This window comes from Jaculus jaculus, chromosome 11 (assembly GCF_020740685.1).
Source record: "Jaculus jaculus isolate mJacJac1 chromosome 11, mJacJac1.mat.Y.cur, whole genome shotgun sequence".
Lineage (NCBI taxonomy): Eukaryota > Metazoa > Chordata > Mammalia > Rodentia > Dipodidae > Jaculus > Jaculus jaculus.
The window spans coordinates 81,239,253-81,254,766 of NC_059112.1; the positions used below are offsets into that span (position 1 = coordinate 81,239,253).

General features: G+C 44.5%; 1 protein-coding gene across 2 annotated transcripts in view; it reads right to left on the reverse strand.

Annotated features, from left to right (window-relative positions):
• Positions 1 to 776: 776 nt before the first annotated feature.
• The window catches only part of Slc7a14 (solute carrier family 7 member 14), a 162,697-nt gene continuing 147,959 nt past the window's right edge, over positions 777 to 15,514 (reverse strand). For both annotated transcript variants that reach the window (XM_045130361.1, XM_045130360.1), the window contains one exon: positions 777 to 2,266. In XM_045130361.1, coding sequence (XP_044986296.1) covers positions 1,944 to 2,266 — 323 coding nt within the window. In that variant the 3' untranslated portion in view covers positions 777 to 1,943. The remainder of the gene's footprint in view (positions 2,267 to 15,514) is intronic.

A 15,514-nucleotide genomic window follows, 5' to 3' on the forward strand; every position in this document is an offset into this window, starting at 1 on the left:
CTCAATGGTTAATATGAAGTAGAAAACAAGGTCATAAAATTGTAGTTGTCTGAATTGTGTGGCATACACTGGCTATAAGCATAATATGTAACTTATTTAAAAAGCACTATTATTTTTTTAAACTCAGTTTCAAGTGATCTTTATCTGCTTTGTTGAAGCCCTGTAAATCAAGTCATGAGATCTGGTGAAGTTGGGTTGTTTTACCTACACGGGTTATGTCCTAGAGCTGCTCTTCCCTGGATGGTATACTTCCAAGGGCACATGTTATAGCTCTTTTCATGCCCATTCCTTCACAGTTGGTATATTTCAGTCAGTTAGTTGATGAAAAAACATCTTTTGCTTCCTCTCTGTAACCTTAATGCTAGCCAAGAAAGCACGAGTCACTGACTCTAACAAATAAAAATGCGAATGTTGGTATGTTCGGGAAAACTTTTGGCAGGATGATCAATTGAGGAGAGAGGGAGGGCTGGTAGAATTTGATAATTTTCCTCCTTCCCAAAAACTATCACAAAAACCTTAGTATGATGGAAATCGCCTTCACATGCACACATATACTTTTCAGTGCAGCCACAGGAACCCATGTAATATCAGGGGAGAATTTATAGCTCGCGTGTTTTCCTGTTGCAAATTCATCTGCCTTGTTTCTGAGACAATTCTTTTAAGAACTCCTCTTGTGGCCCAAATTTAAACCTTATCAGGTAGCTGTTTCACTGGGCTTCAGTGAAAGTGCTTTGGAAAACAACAGGCAAGATCAGTGTGAGCTAGCCCAGGGGAGGAAGGTTCAGAAGGGGAAAGTGACCTCATGGAATGCAATGACCTCAGCAGCTGGACTTCAACTTTTTTTTTTTTTTTTGGTTTGTTTTAAGAGAGATCTTGTCCATTCAAGTGTTGGGGAATCTCAAAAAGCTTCAGGATTTATAATTTTAGAAATATGAAGTAGAATTTGCAACGTGATCTCAATGGTTGGGTCACTTCTCCTAGCAAAGATTTTTATCTGGGTATAAAACAAACAGCTTACTTCTTCAGGACACAGCAGTGGCATGGAATCATGTTTCACCTGTACCTGCTTTCATCGCATGGGCAGTAGCTTAGATCTGGACTAAGGGAAGGTGTGGCAGAGGGTTCATTTCTGCCAATGCCTTTCTGGCTTCCACTCTAAGAGTTGGTTATTTAAGTCCCCCCCCCTCCCCGCCCGGGCATTTTAAAGTAAAACTTTGATGGCCCATCTTATTAGACTTTTGGGTCTGAATGATTGTTTTGCAGGGGAAATGGTCTCAGAGTCCTCTGGTTTTTGCTGGATCCTAAGGTTGTAGGTTGGATATTGTGAGAATTGTGGTTAGTAAAAAGAAGTCTGTGTCTCCTCCATGATTTCTTTCTTTTTTTTTTTTTTTTTTTTTTTTTAGAGGGGGAGGGGATTGCATGGGTAAGATTTCAGGACAGGATGTTTCTGATTGAGGAGGGAATGACACTCACTTGCTCCCTGACCTGAGGCAGCAGGCAAGACCTCTCCTGAGAACTGAGCTTTGCAAACATCGCCCCCTGCCTCGGGACATCCTGGGAAGGACTGTGCTCTCGGCGGGTCCATCCTGTGCTTCTTGGGGGTCTCACTAAGAAGCGGAATGATTCAACTGGCAAAGCAAGTTGGATAAAAGACTAGAAAATAGAATACACTTTCTCCATTAGCTCTGAGGGTTCACTAAGATAGAATTTTGTGTAGCCTCCTCATTTTTTTTTTTTTTTTAAAACAAAGGGAGCAGTTAGGAGCCCTGGTTAAAACCATTCTGAACAGCAAGAGTAGCAAATGACAGGCTGTGGCTGCGGGCTGACTTTGGGGAAGGCTGGATCTGTGAAATGAGAGTCAAAAACCAAAGTTTTCGCCTTCTAGCCCACCGGTTAAGTGACTGAAAATCAACCATCATTTCCACCCTCTTGTGTGTTTGCTCTTACTCTGGAGAGTAATCTAACTCGTCGTTTGCGATCAAGGCCTCTGAGTTCTGTTTGTGTTTGCTTTTGCTCTTCGCTTTGCTACTCGTCCGGCTGTTTGCCTTCGCATCTGACATCTGTTGGTAATAGAAGCCTTTGTCCTCGGCCGGCCCGCCCCAGTCCTCCTGGCTCTCTCCCTCGGTGGCGTAGGAGAAGCCCTCCTCCACCGAGAAGGGGTCATCCACGTCGTAGCGCTGGTAGGTGCTTTGGTGGAGGGCTTCTTCTCGGGCACTGATTTCCAGGGTGCTGTTCCAGATGCCGTACCCAAAGTAAATGAGCATACCTGCGAGAGGTGGGAGGGAGAAGACACAGGTGAATAAGCGGTGGCTAAGAACTCTGAGGTCAGTGGGTCGAGGTGGGGGCTTCGAGGCCAGCCTGAGACTACTCGGTGAATTCCAGGTCAGTCTGGCCTAGAGCGAGACCCTACCTCAAAAAACCAAAAATGAAAAGCCTAAGGCCAATGGAGAGATCACTCAACCTGAGGTGATGCACATTAGATCTACATGATGTATTTTAATTCATTTTTATTTTAATTTATTTATTTTAGAGCAATAGGCAGAGAGAGAAAGAGGCAGGGAGGGAGGGAGGGAGAGAGAGAGAGAGAGAGAATGAACATACCAGGGCCTCCAGCCTCTGCAAACAAACTCCAGATGCATGTGCCACCTTGTGCATCTGGCTTACGTGGGTACTGGGGGATCAAGCCTTGAACCCGGTCCTTAGGCTTCACAGGAAAGCACTTAACCACTAAGCCATCTCTCCAGCCCTACCTGCTGTTTGGAAGGGACTTGAAACTGATGGCTTTTAAAAATTAGTAGAGAACCTTTAATCCCAGCACTAGGGAGGCTTAGGTAGGACTGCTGAGTTCGAGGTCACGTACATACATTGTGGATTCCAGGTGAGCTGAGGAGATGGCTCTGTCAGTAAAGAGCTTCCTGAAAAAGCAAGAGGACATGAGCTGGGATCCCCAGCATCCATGTAAAAGCTGGGCCAGCGCTGGGAAGATGGAGCTAAGAAGTGCCCTAAGGCTTGCTGTCTAGTCAGATTTATGAGAGACCTATCTTTTTTTTTTTGGTTTTTCAAGGTAGGGTCTCATTCTGGTCCAGGCTGACCTGGAATTAACTCTGTAGTCTCAGGGTGGCCTCGAACTCATGGCAATCCTCCTACCTCTGCCTCCCGAGTGCTGGGATTAAAGGCGTGCGCCACCACGCCCAACTGAGAGACCTATCTTAAAAAATACATTGGAAGATGACTGAGGAAGACACCTGCCACGGACCTCTGGTCTCCACATGCATGTGCACACAGGTGCATGTGCACACACATATGAACATGCACAAAAAGTCAGACCTTATAGTTGCATGGTGTAGTACCTCTGTTATCTCAGGACTTTGGAGGCTGAGGGAGGAGGTTGGAGGGCTCAAGGCCAGTGTGGGCATATAGTAAACTATTTCAAAAAAAAAAAAAAAAAAACACATGACATTAGCAAAACAAACAACAACAATAACAACAAAAAGGGGCTGGAGAGATGGCTTAGCAGTTAAGCGCATGCCTGTGAGGCCTAAGGACCCTGGTTCAAGGCTAGATTCCCCAGACTCATGTAAGCCAGGTGCACAAGGTGGCGCATGTATCTGGAGTTTGTTTGCAGTGGCTGGAGGTTCTGATGTGCCCATCCTCTCTCTCTTTCTGCCTCTTTCTCTCTGTCTGTCGCTTTCAAATAAATAAATAAATAAATAAAAACAAAAAGAAAAAGAAAAGAAAGAAAGAAATTGGGGCAATCTGGCACTAAGCAGCCGGTATTTACAGCTTCTGTTAGAGGTGTGATAAGGTTGCATGCACAATCATGGCAGCTTTTGGCTGGAGTTGAAAATTAGCTGCTTTCTTTCTTTCTTTTTTTTTGTTTTTGGTTTTTTGAGGTAGGGTCTCACTTTAGCTCAGGCTGGCCTGGAATTCACTATGTAGTCTCAGGGTGGCCTCGAACTCATGGCGACCCTCCTACCTCTGCCTCCGAGTGCTGAGATTAAAGGTGTGCGCCACCACGCCCGGCTGGCTGCTTCTTTAGACAGGCTGTGACCCTCTCAGTCCCCATCTTTCCTGCTGACATTCAGTCATTACTCTCACATAGCTGACAGCCAAGAATTGGAATTTTCTGCCCAGGGTTAAATATTTACGGTACAGTCCCAACCTTTCTCATAACACTTTATTACCTACTGCCTCCACTTGGGGCCTCCAGCTCTTCTTTCCATCTCAGCTCACACAAATTATACGATGGTTGATCTGGTCATTTTTCTTTCACTCACCACTGGCACAATCTATTTCTGCCCCCCCAAGCTATGCTCCTTGTGTAGCGTGGACTCCCAGTTCGTGCCACCAGTATAGCCCTTAAAACATCTGTCATGTGATTATCTGTTCCAGGTGTTTCCACTTTGTAGACTCTGCAGAAAAGAGGTCCTTAATGTTGCCTAAAGGAATGAATGAGTGTTCCCCATGATCACGTGTGTCCAGCATAGCGTCTCTGTGTTGGTGTCGTTCCAAACAAAGGAAACACTCCTTCCTGGAAATGCAGAGCATTCATGCAGCTAATGTTCCATTCCTATGACATATGTAATATACGTATTATGTGTATGTGCATGTGCACATGTTCGTATGTGTAAGGGTACACATGTGTGTGGGTATGTGTGTACATGTGTGTGTGTGTGTGCATGTGGAGGCCAGAGGCAGATGTTGGGTGTTTTCCTCAATTGCTCTCCACCTCAGTTTTTGAGACACTCACCGAACCCAGAGCCTACCCAGTATGGCTAGACTATCTGGCCAGCAAGCTTCAGGTATCACCCATCTCTTCCTCCCCAGCACTGGCATTTCAAGTACGGGCACCATGCCTGATGCTTATTTGGGTGCTGGGGTCTGAACCTAGGGCCTCATGCTTTCATAGATTGATCTGTCTCCCTAGCCCACGTATAATATTTTTGAATATGGGAACAGTTTGTGAGCTACTTTTTCCATTTTGAAAAGCCTATGAAATTCAAGGTCTAGAAAGCTGAGAAGCATAGCATCTCTGGACACAGGGCACAATATATGAGTAAGACATTGGGTTCACCTCCCCCATCCATCTCTGTTATCCATGGAAAGCACTAAAAGTCAGAGCAGCTGTATAACGCAGAGCCTCTTTGGGGGCGAAATGTGGTAATGGTGAGTTTCAACACGCTGCACTTGCAAGTCATACGGGGAATTTTTGAAACACTGATAATCCAAGTCCTGCCTCAGGAAATTTTGATTTGATTGGCTTTCTGTGGGACTAAGAGTAGGCATGTTTTGTTTTTATTTATTAAGAGAGAGAGAGAGGGGGAGGTTTGCCAGGGTCTTCAGCTGCTGCCAAGAAATTTCAGACATGTGAGCCCCTTGTGTGCATGTGCAACATTGTACACTTGCCTCACTGTGCACCTGGCTTATGTGGTACCTGGAGATTAGAACATGAGTTCTTAGGCTTCATAGGCAAGTGCCTTAACTGCTAAGCCATCTCTCCAGCCTTGTAGGCATGTTTTAACTTTTTTTTTTTTTTTTTTTTGGTTTTTCGAGGTAGGGTCTCACGGTAGCCCAGGCTGACATGGAATTCACTATGGAGTCTCAGGGTGGCCTCCAACTCACGGCAATCCTCCTACCTCTGTCTCCTGAGTGCTGGGATTAAAGGCGTGTGCCACCATGCCTGGCTCGTAGGCATGTTTTTTTTTTTTTTTTTTTTTTAATTTGAAAACGACAGACACAGAGAGAAAGACAGATAGAGGGAGAGAGAAAGAATGGGCGCGCCAGGGCTTCCAGCCTCTGTAAACGAACTCCAGACGCGTGTGCCCCCTTGTGTATCTGGCTAACTTGGGACCTGGGGAACCAAGCCTCGAACCGGGGTCCTTAGGCTTCACAGGCAAGCGCTTAACCGCTAAGCCATCTCTCCAGCCCTGTAGGCATGTTTTTAAACCTTGATAGGTATTATAATGGTTAGCCAAGGCTGAGAATTGTTTGGACAGACTATCTGTCATGCTCACTGGGGTTGACCACTGGACAACATTAATTCTGCACCCCCTCCCTCCACCGAGCCCCAAACACCTTCTGGTGGTATCTTCTGGTGGCATGATCCCTGTTGGCTACGCCAACCCTGCAATGCTTGTCTGTTTGCTTAGAGCCTCAAGTTCGGCTTGCTTCCCCACTCTGGGTCTTGAGGAATCTTGCTCTGTTTTGAATCTGAAGTGTGTCTTTTTAAGCTCAGATTTCCCCTTCTTTGTCTCAAATGACTTTCTCCCCATTCCCTTTTGAGCCTCCCCCCCCCCCCCAGTGAAATCAACTTTCCAGGAGCCAAAGAAAGCAGAGATTTATAGTTCTAATTGGTAATAAACCCTGGAGTTAATCATTTGCAGATGTAGCTGTTTTGGCTCAAATAGCAGCTTTAACTTTTTGAGAACGGGTCTTTACTCTTCATTGTCTGTGGGTGGAGGTGGCTGTGGGGTAACTACTTCCCTTGTGTAGAACCAGAAATTCATTTAGGCCTCTTCTAAGAGGGCCAGGGTGCTGCTGCTTGGACAATGACTCTGTTTGAAGCATGCCTGGGACCTGGGAATGAATTTCCAGTGACTGCATAGGAGCAGCAGTCATATACCTACTTTTGGTTAACTTTACTCTTTGCTCCTAGATATTCAGGCATGTGCAGTCCTTGCCTTTCATTCCTACTTGGTATTATCAGGTCTTTTATTTTTTCCCCAGACCTCTTCTCTGGCCCTATTTATACATGGGCTATTTCTCTGCTGAATTTAACTTTTTGCCCCCCTGTTCCACTAATCCTTAGTATTTTTGCTTTGCCACTATACAGCCATGACAGCTCAATAACTAGCTTGACATTGATTCTAACACACCTTTCTCTCTTCCTACCAGGAATTTGGGGATCAGGTAGATTCATACTGTGGGAATTTGCTAAAGTCCTTGTCATGGTTGCTCTAGATGCATAGATATTTGGGCTGTAGAAGACCCCACAGATCACCTATGTAGTCTAATGGCTTCATTTTACATAAAACACAGAGGCTGGGAAACATTCAGTGTCCTGCTTGGGTGTGGGAGGGGCAGAACCAGCCTTCCATGTAGATAGTCTGTTGTACATCTAATCCATCATACTTAATTCTTCCCCTCACTGATTTATAAACTATCTATCTCATTGCAATAAGTATTAAGTTAGGGGCTGGAGAGTTGGCTTAGTAGTTAAGGCACTTGCCTAAGGACTCAGGTTTGATTCTCCAGTTGCCACATAAGCCAGATATAAAAAGTTGCATATGCATCTGGAGTTCATTTGTAGTGGCTAAGGACACGGGTGCACCCATTCTCTCTCTCTCTCTCTGCATCCTTCTGTCTCTTATCTCTCTCTCGAATAAATAAACATATTTAGTTAGACTTTAGGTCTATACAATTGTTGCATGGTCTCACTCAACTGTAGGTCCTCCCTTGGATCAGCCTGAGTTGCTGACATACCTGAATCGCATCTCGAGGTTTGGACAATAGGGAGGGTAAGGCTTGGGGGAAAGGGAAGGGTGTGTGGGGGGGCACAAAGCTGAACCCAAGTTGAACTGGTACCATAGAATCTTATATCCTCGAAGTTAGACTAAAAGGTGGAACCTTCAAGAGGACCTTAGGGGGAGCACCTGAATCAAAGGAGGGTGAGATGAAAACTAATCTTAAACTTCTCCTGCTTCTTTTTCTTTTCTCTTTTCCCTTGGCACTGGTCTGTAATTCCCTGTACCAGGATATGATTTACATCCATGATGAGCTGTTGATCATAGAGGCCTACTAGATCTCCCAAAACAAACAAGATAGACTTCTGTCAGAGCACTTGATTGCCAGAGGTTAATGGTAAGATCCTACTGCTGAAGACACCATACGCTGTCGGCATGGCCCATGGAGAGACCTGGTTGGAATCTGGAAGAGAGACAGTCCTCAGACAATTAGCCCATCTAGTGCTGGAAAGTGCTACATGAGCTACCAGGGGAAAGTGGCTAACATCTGTCCAAGCAACTCAAAGTCTAAGTGACTCAGAAGCAAACAACCTGACATGATGCTCACACAAGTGCAATAGTGGCACACAGCCATGGTGGGTAACCAACTGCTCTTGGATTGGCTAACAGATCCACTCAGTGGAAAGGAAACCATATCTAGAACTGGGAAACAAGTCCGAATTGTATCCAGATAATGATTCTGCTTTTCATTGTCAAGCTCCCACTAACCTTGGGCTGTAAGAAGGTCTACACCCTTTAAATTCTCCCTAAATTAAGCCAGGAGTGGTGGCACATGCCTTTAACCTCAGCACTCAGGAGGCAGAGGTATGAATATCACCTTGAGTTCGAGGCAACCCTGAGAATACAGAGAGAATTCCAGGTCAGCCTGTGCTAGAGTGAGGTCCTACTTTGAAAAACAAAAACAAAAACAAAATCTCTAAATTAATAATGGTAATCCCATTTAACTGGTGCTGACTTCACTCTATTGGAGAATCTGGTTCTCTTTTTCAGATGGGAGCTGGACCTGAGGAGATAAATGACTCAGCACAATCCACCCTGGCCCTAGCTGAAACCACAAAAGAATTGGGGAAATGAGCAAGAATGCTGATTTCTTAGTAAATCTGATATCAGCACAAGGGTGAAGGAGATAGACACTGAGGACACTCAACACCTACCAAACCAGAGATCCAGAAGCTCCTAAGTGCCCACCACTGAGGTAGGCTTAAAATGCACCCAACATGGCTCAGGGAATTTTGCAGAAGAGGGGGCAGAAAGATTATTAGAGCCATGAGTTGGGATATTTTGCAGAAAGACATTGCCTCTCCCCCATAACTGACTGCTGCCCCCACAATGCATGACCCACAATCCCCATGGGGGTTGACCTGCATCCCCAATGAGGAGGGCATCTTCAGAAAAGGGGCAGGGAGGAGGAAAGGATGGTACCAACATGTGTTGTTTACATACTAAATATGTCCATTTCTAATAAAAATAATAAAAAAAAGAGTTAAAAAAGAATTTGGGTCTATATTTGCTCTTGGGAGTACCAGGTCTGGAAAGGAGCTCATGTATGAATATATGCACACACGCATGTGTGTATGTATACATTAACTGTGAACTGTGATTACAGTGCATACCCAACACATACACACATGATGGATCTTTTCATGTTTGCTCTGCCCCCCTACAGTGTCCAAGATGTGTCACTCTCTCCAATATCCATTTCAAATATGACTGCTGTGACCAGAGCAGCGTATACAGGTAGCCTGCTAGAACAAGCAAGCAATTCTTTTGGGTTGTCTGCCTTTGTCTTTTTTGCTGGTCCTCAAGTCAACTCAGGGGAAGTGATGAGAGGCAAAGAAAGATGAAAAAAGGAGAGAAATGGAGAGGGACAAAGCAACAGGGAGGACAAGTGAAGGGGGTGAGGGAGGGAGGGAGGGAGGGAGGGAGGGAGGGAGGGAGAAGGAAGCATGTCCTACCATCTGTCACACATAAACAAGGGCTTTGTGTGGAGGAGTAAACAGTGGGCTAAAGGCCTGCTGTGTGGAAGCAGGCTTTTGTTTCTACTCTCTCTCTCTCTCTTTTTTCCCAGCTGGCTTAGAGAACAGTGCATAAGGTGGTTTCTGAAAGTTCTAGGAATCCTGAGCTCTTTACACTTCACATAGCCCTCATCAGCTGAGGTCCTCTGGTCTGTCTCTGTCTTTAGGAGATCCAGTGAGATGCTACAAATGCTGTGGTGTTCAGACTCTTGAAAAGAGTGTGTGTGCTAATGTGTGTGTGTGTGTGTGTGTGTGTGTGTGTGTGTGCAGGCATGTATATGTGTGGTTGGAGAGGTGTTTATTCTGTGTACTCATGAGCAGGGAACTGGGGCACAGAAAATGTAAAAGACTGTCTATAGTAACATGGTGAGAAGTTGAAAATGAATCCTTCCAGATTTCTCCATGTCCTGGCCCAGGAGACTTTGGCTTCTCTTATTTCCCCCATTAACCAGGGAAGCTTATGGGGTGTAGATGAATGGGATGCAATTTTCACTTTCCATTTTGGGTAATTTCAAAAAGAGGAACAAGCAGTATACATGAGCCCCATTACTCATCACCAGTTCCTCACCCCTGAACCCTGAGCCCTGGGTCTGAGGATTATGGTGAAACAAATCCTTTCTATCATAGATATAATTTGTAAATATTTTAATATGCATCTCTAAAATAGTCTTTAAAAAGACAGCATCAGAATTACAACTAAGATTAATAATAATTTTCAAGTGTTATCTGATAGCCACCAATATTAAAATTTCTCTGAATTATTATACACATGGGATAAAACTATCATAGGAAGTTACTCACTTATTCCAATAATGGTATCCTTGTTTGAAATAGTTCTGAGCACCATTTTTTAGTTTTGTTGGTGGCACTTGGAACATGTTCTTCTATAAACACTTATAGGTGGCAAAGTTTTTCCTTGGAGGGTAGATTTAATTATTGATATAAGCCATAAGTGGAACTGAACTTGAAAGATAAGGTGGCTATAGAGAATGGGAAGAACTTTTCCAACTAGACATAGAAAGGAGATTTATATCAAAAATATATAACTTTATAAAATCATCCTTCAAAAGTTAAAAAAAATAACTGTAAAAGTTGTCCCTACCAAATCAAATCATCCAATTAATAAGTGGGCTAAGGAACTGAATAGACAGCTCTCAAAAGAGGAAATTCAAACAGACAATACCTAGTAAAAAAAAAATTCAATGGTATTGAATAGACATTCTGTATATTTTTGAAATTTCCTAAAATAGGAAGTGCATAATTGCTTCCAATTCATGTATACCCCATAGGATTCCCTGGTAAATGGAGGACATAAGAGATACTTTAGCCACCAGGGAAATGCAAGTTAAAACTGCTTTGATATTCTTTCCCACCCTAGTCAGGATTGCTATCATGGAGAAAATAACAACAAATTCTGGCAATGGTGTGAGGAAAAAGGAAAACTTATTCATTGCTGGTGGGAGTGCAAACTGGTACAGCCATTGTGGAGGTTTCTTAAAAACAGAAAATAGGGGCTGGGGATTTAGCTCAGGGGAAGAGCACTTGCCTAGCAAGCACAAGACCCTTAGTTCAGTCCTCAGCACTGAAACAAACTGAAAATAGAACTACCATATGATCCAGTTATACCACTCTTGGGTATATACCTGAAGGACTCTAAGTGACCTTCATAGATACTAGCATGTTCCCATTTATAGCTGTTCTCTTCACCATAGCCAGTAAATGGAACCAGCCTAGATCCATCAGCAGACAATTGGGTAAATATGGCATGTTATCTAATGGAATTTTATGCATCCATAAAGAAAAATGAAATCATGACATTTTCCAGGACAGTAGCTGTATCTGGAAATTGTTAAGTGATATAAATCAGACTCAGAAAGACAATATATGTACGTATATATGTATATATACATATATATAGATAGATAGAGAGGTGGCTTAAAGTGTTTACATGTATTCAAGTGGCAGTTAATAAATGATTATTTATCCTTAGGTGCTTTCTCCATAAGACTGCTGGCCTGAGTTTGCTCCCCAGCACCCGTATAAAAGTCAGACACAAAGTGTTGCCCATACCTATAATCCCATTGCATTTGTAGCAATGGAAGGAGTTGGGAGAATCCCAAAGCTTGCAGACCAGATAGACTGACTGGTTTTCCCAGTAGCAAAAGCAAGAGAGACCCTATCTTAAAGAAAGTGGGAGGGGGCTGGAGAGATGGCTTAGCGGTTAAGCGCTTGCCTGTGAAGCCTAAGGACCCGGGTTCGAGGCTCGGTTCCCCAGGTCCCACTTTAGCCAGATGCACAAGGGGGCGCACACATCTGGAGTTCGTTTGCAGAGGCTGGAAGCCCTGGCGCGCCCATTCTCTCTCTCCCTCTATCTGTCTTTCTCTCTGTGTCTGTCTCTCTCAAATAAATAAATCAACAAAAATTTAAAAAAAAAAAAAAAGAAAGTGGGAGGAGCTGGGCGTGGTGGCCCACAGCTTTAATCCTAGCACTCAGGAGGCAGAGGTAGGAGGATCACTGTGAGTTCAAGTTCAAGGCCACCCTGAGACTACATAGTGAATTCCAGGTCAGCCTGGGCCAGAATGAAATCCTACTTTGAAAAACAAAACAAAACAAAAAAAAAAAAAAAGGAAAGTGGGAGGAGAGAATTGACACCCTGAGGTTGTCCTCTGACCTTGACATGTGAGTATACATTGGGCACCCATACACACCAATATACATACATATACACAGAATTATTTATTCTATTTGAATATTTAACACTGCTTCTTACGTACTTTAATCTATTGATTTCCAATTACACATACAATTGATGGGTGCTGGTGGCATGCCTGGTGTGGTCAGGACAGGGTATGGTCAGCAGTAAGTACAGAAATCTATCAGCATTAAGTAGGATCTCACTCTAGCCCAGGCTGACCTGGAATTCACTATGTAGTTCAGGGTGACCTCAAACTCATGGTGATCCTCCTACCTTTGCCTCCTGAGTGCTGGGATTAAAGGCGTGCGGCTAGCTGTTAAAGAATATTTTAATTTATTTATTTGCAAGCAAAGAGAGATAGAGATAAGAGAGACAGAGCCAATTGGTGCACCAGGGCTTCTAGCCACTGCAGACGAACTCCAGATGTGTGCATCACCTTGTGCATCTGGCTTTATGTGGGTACTGGGGACCTGAACCCAGGTTATTAGGTTTTGCTGGCAAGTGCCTTAACCACTGAGCCATCCTCCAGTCCTCTATCAACATTTAGTCAACAGACATGGCTGTCCTGGAGCATGGAGGGCAAACCCTTGTCAACAGAATGGCCACGAGTCCTGGAGCTCTGTGGCAGGATCGATGGAGGGAAATATTCAAAGGGAAGCTCTGGCTTCTTTTCCAGGCAGAAGTTTCTGGGTGGAGAATGTGCGTAGAAGAGGCTCAGCTTAGACAGGGCAAAAAGTCATGCCCAGAGCAAATGAATGGGCTTTATTGACTAAAGTACTTTGAGATTTTAAAGCTCTTTATAAATGAGCCTTATAGCGGCCATCAGCCCAGAGAAGTTAAGAACTACCTAACAAACCAGCTATTGAAGTAATGCTGAAACTCACTGTTCTTGTCTCTAAGATGATAGCTCCTCTGTCCCACCCAAAGTTCTCTTGGGAAGGTTCTTGAATGTTGAGCCTGTCTTCTGATGCTAGGGCACCTCTGCGCCACTTAACCAAACATCCACCCATTTATGTTGATCTATCCTGTGTGAGTTAAGCAAGTGATCCCAAACCCATAGATGAAAGGCAAGGGTGAGGGTGGGGTGGGGAAGTCGGGGAAGCTCAAAATGAATGCTGAACTCTGAAAAGAGATTGGGTGATAAACATCAGATTTCCATCTCACATGCACAAACATTGAAACTGCAGTGCAGCCCTCTGATCTCTGACGTCCCCCAAGAGTTCCCAGTGTTTTGTGTGTAGCTCTGTGCTTGTGGTAGAGGAGGTGGGCCACTTGACCTTGGGCTGGGTGGCGCAGCCTCCTCGGGTGCATGTTCCAGCAGGAAGCCCTGCCTGCAGCAGATAGCTGAAGCACTCTGTTACGCCCGGGAGGGCTTTTTATTTTGACTACTCTGGGATCAGTTTTCCAAAACACATATTTGCCAGTGTAGGAATGGAGATTGGATGGTAATGAGACGGTGTCCACCCCACCCACCACAGACCTCACCAACTCCCACTCTTCTGGACTGTTTTGAAACATACCACATCAGCCCTATTGATTGTAATCGCAGTCAGGTTTGTTTAATGTAGTGTGGCCAGAAAGATGGGGCCTGGGGGAAGGGATGAGGGCGATGTTCTCTCCCTGGCCCTGTAACTGAACTAATGTAAAGTCATGTGATTTTGTGATCACTGTCTCCTCTGCAGATGGAGTTGGTGACCCTTACTTTATTTGAGGCATGTAAGAACCATGGAGCTAAAGCAATCTTCTTATACAAATCCAGTAGTAATCAGAAATTCAAGAGACACATGTCCACGGGTTCTCCAAACATGGGTACGAGAATGTTCATAGCAGCCCTATGGAACCAGCTTAGAGGTTCACTGGCATGGAGAGATGTACTGTGGTGTTCTTATACCATGAAAAGATAGAGATAGCTATCAGTCAGAATGAACAAATGGAAGCCAGAAACCTAAACGTGGATGAATCTCACAAACAACGTTAAGATACAGAACCAAAATGCTCTCTGTTGGTGGCATGTGCGCCACTCACTCCGGCTTCAAGCCTTCCACCTTTCCAATACTTATTTATTCCTTCATCGTATTGGCTCCAATGGGAGTCAACATTTTGGCTGCCTCTGGTGGCCCAGCCCAGCCCCTTCTTGCCCTCCCTGCCCATGCCTGTCTGTGTACAGCCCAGCACCACCTACCGACAGGCTGTGTGGTAGGCTTTGCCTCCTCACTTCCTCCTTCCTGGCACCACACCAGCCCCTTTACCATGCTCATGGGGCTTTTGTGAATTTTTTCACTCTTCTGAACAGGATTTTCCTACTGGAACTGCCATTTGTCTTCTCCTTTGCCTCTGAGAAGGATGTCAGTCTCACTCACAGGACAGACCATCAAGAATTTTGGTATCTGGGTGGGATGAAACTCAGCTAGTAGAGTGCTTGCCTAGCGGGCACATGGGAAGCCCTGGCTTTCATCTCCAGCACCACCTCAACTGGGTGTGGTGGCCCATATCTGTAATTCCGGCACTCTGGAGGTGGAGGCAGGAGGATTAGAAGTTCAAGGTTGTCCTTGGCTACATAGTGAGTTTGAAGGGACCCTCAGGCATCTGGCTATCTTGGTGCCCTCTCAGGTTCCTTTTCTCCATTTTCCTTCCCTACCACGGCTGGATCTGTTTACTTTCCAACAGGATCTCAGGCAATAGACCAGGCAAAGACTATAAGGACGTGCTTTCTTTTTAAAATATTTACACTGTGGCATAGGATGTAGGAGGTTCATTGCCCAGACTACAGGTCCTGTCAGTTCTCTGAATCTATGGACATAAATTCAATTCCTCACAGGGACTGAAAAAAATTCCAAGTCTAAACATGGTGGCTCTCATGGTAAGCGACTTAGCCTATCAGATTACTGGTTCATGATAAGGGCCCATGGGGAAGAGTAGGCCTGACAGAGACCCTGGAAAATACCATTACATGTAATCTCACTGAGTCCCTGCTGGTTTCATGGTCCCTGAGACAATGCCTAACCCCTTGAGATGTTTTTCACAAATCTCTTTCAGCTCAGTGGAAGGGGAAAAGCAGGACCCTTTGTGCTTGCTTGGTTGGGATTAATAAACATTTATTGCTTATATTATTTCTCTTGTCTGAAGGAAAAGAAACACGTGCTGGGAAATCTTGTTGGGGATTGCGGCTTCATTTTACTCTGTGAGTTATGCTCTTGTGAAGGTCAAAAGCTTAGCAAAACACTGTTACAAAAATGCTGTAATTAAGATTCATTTTGAGAAGGTTGGATAAAAAAATGTGT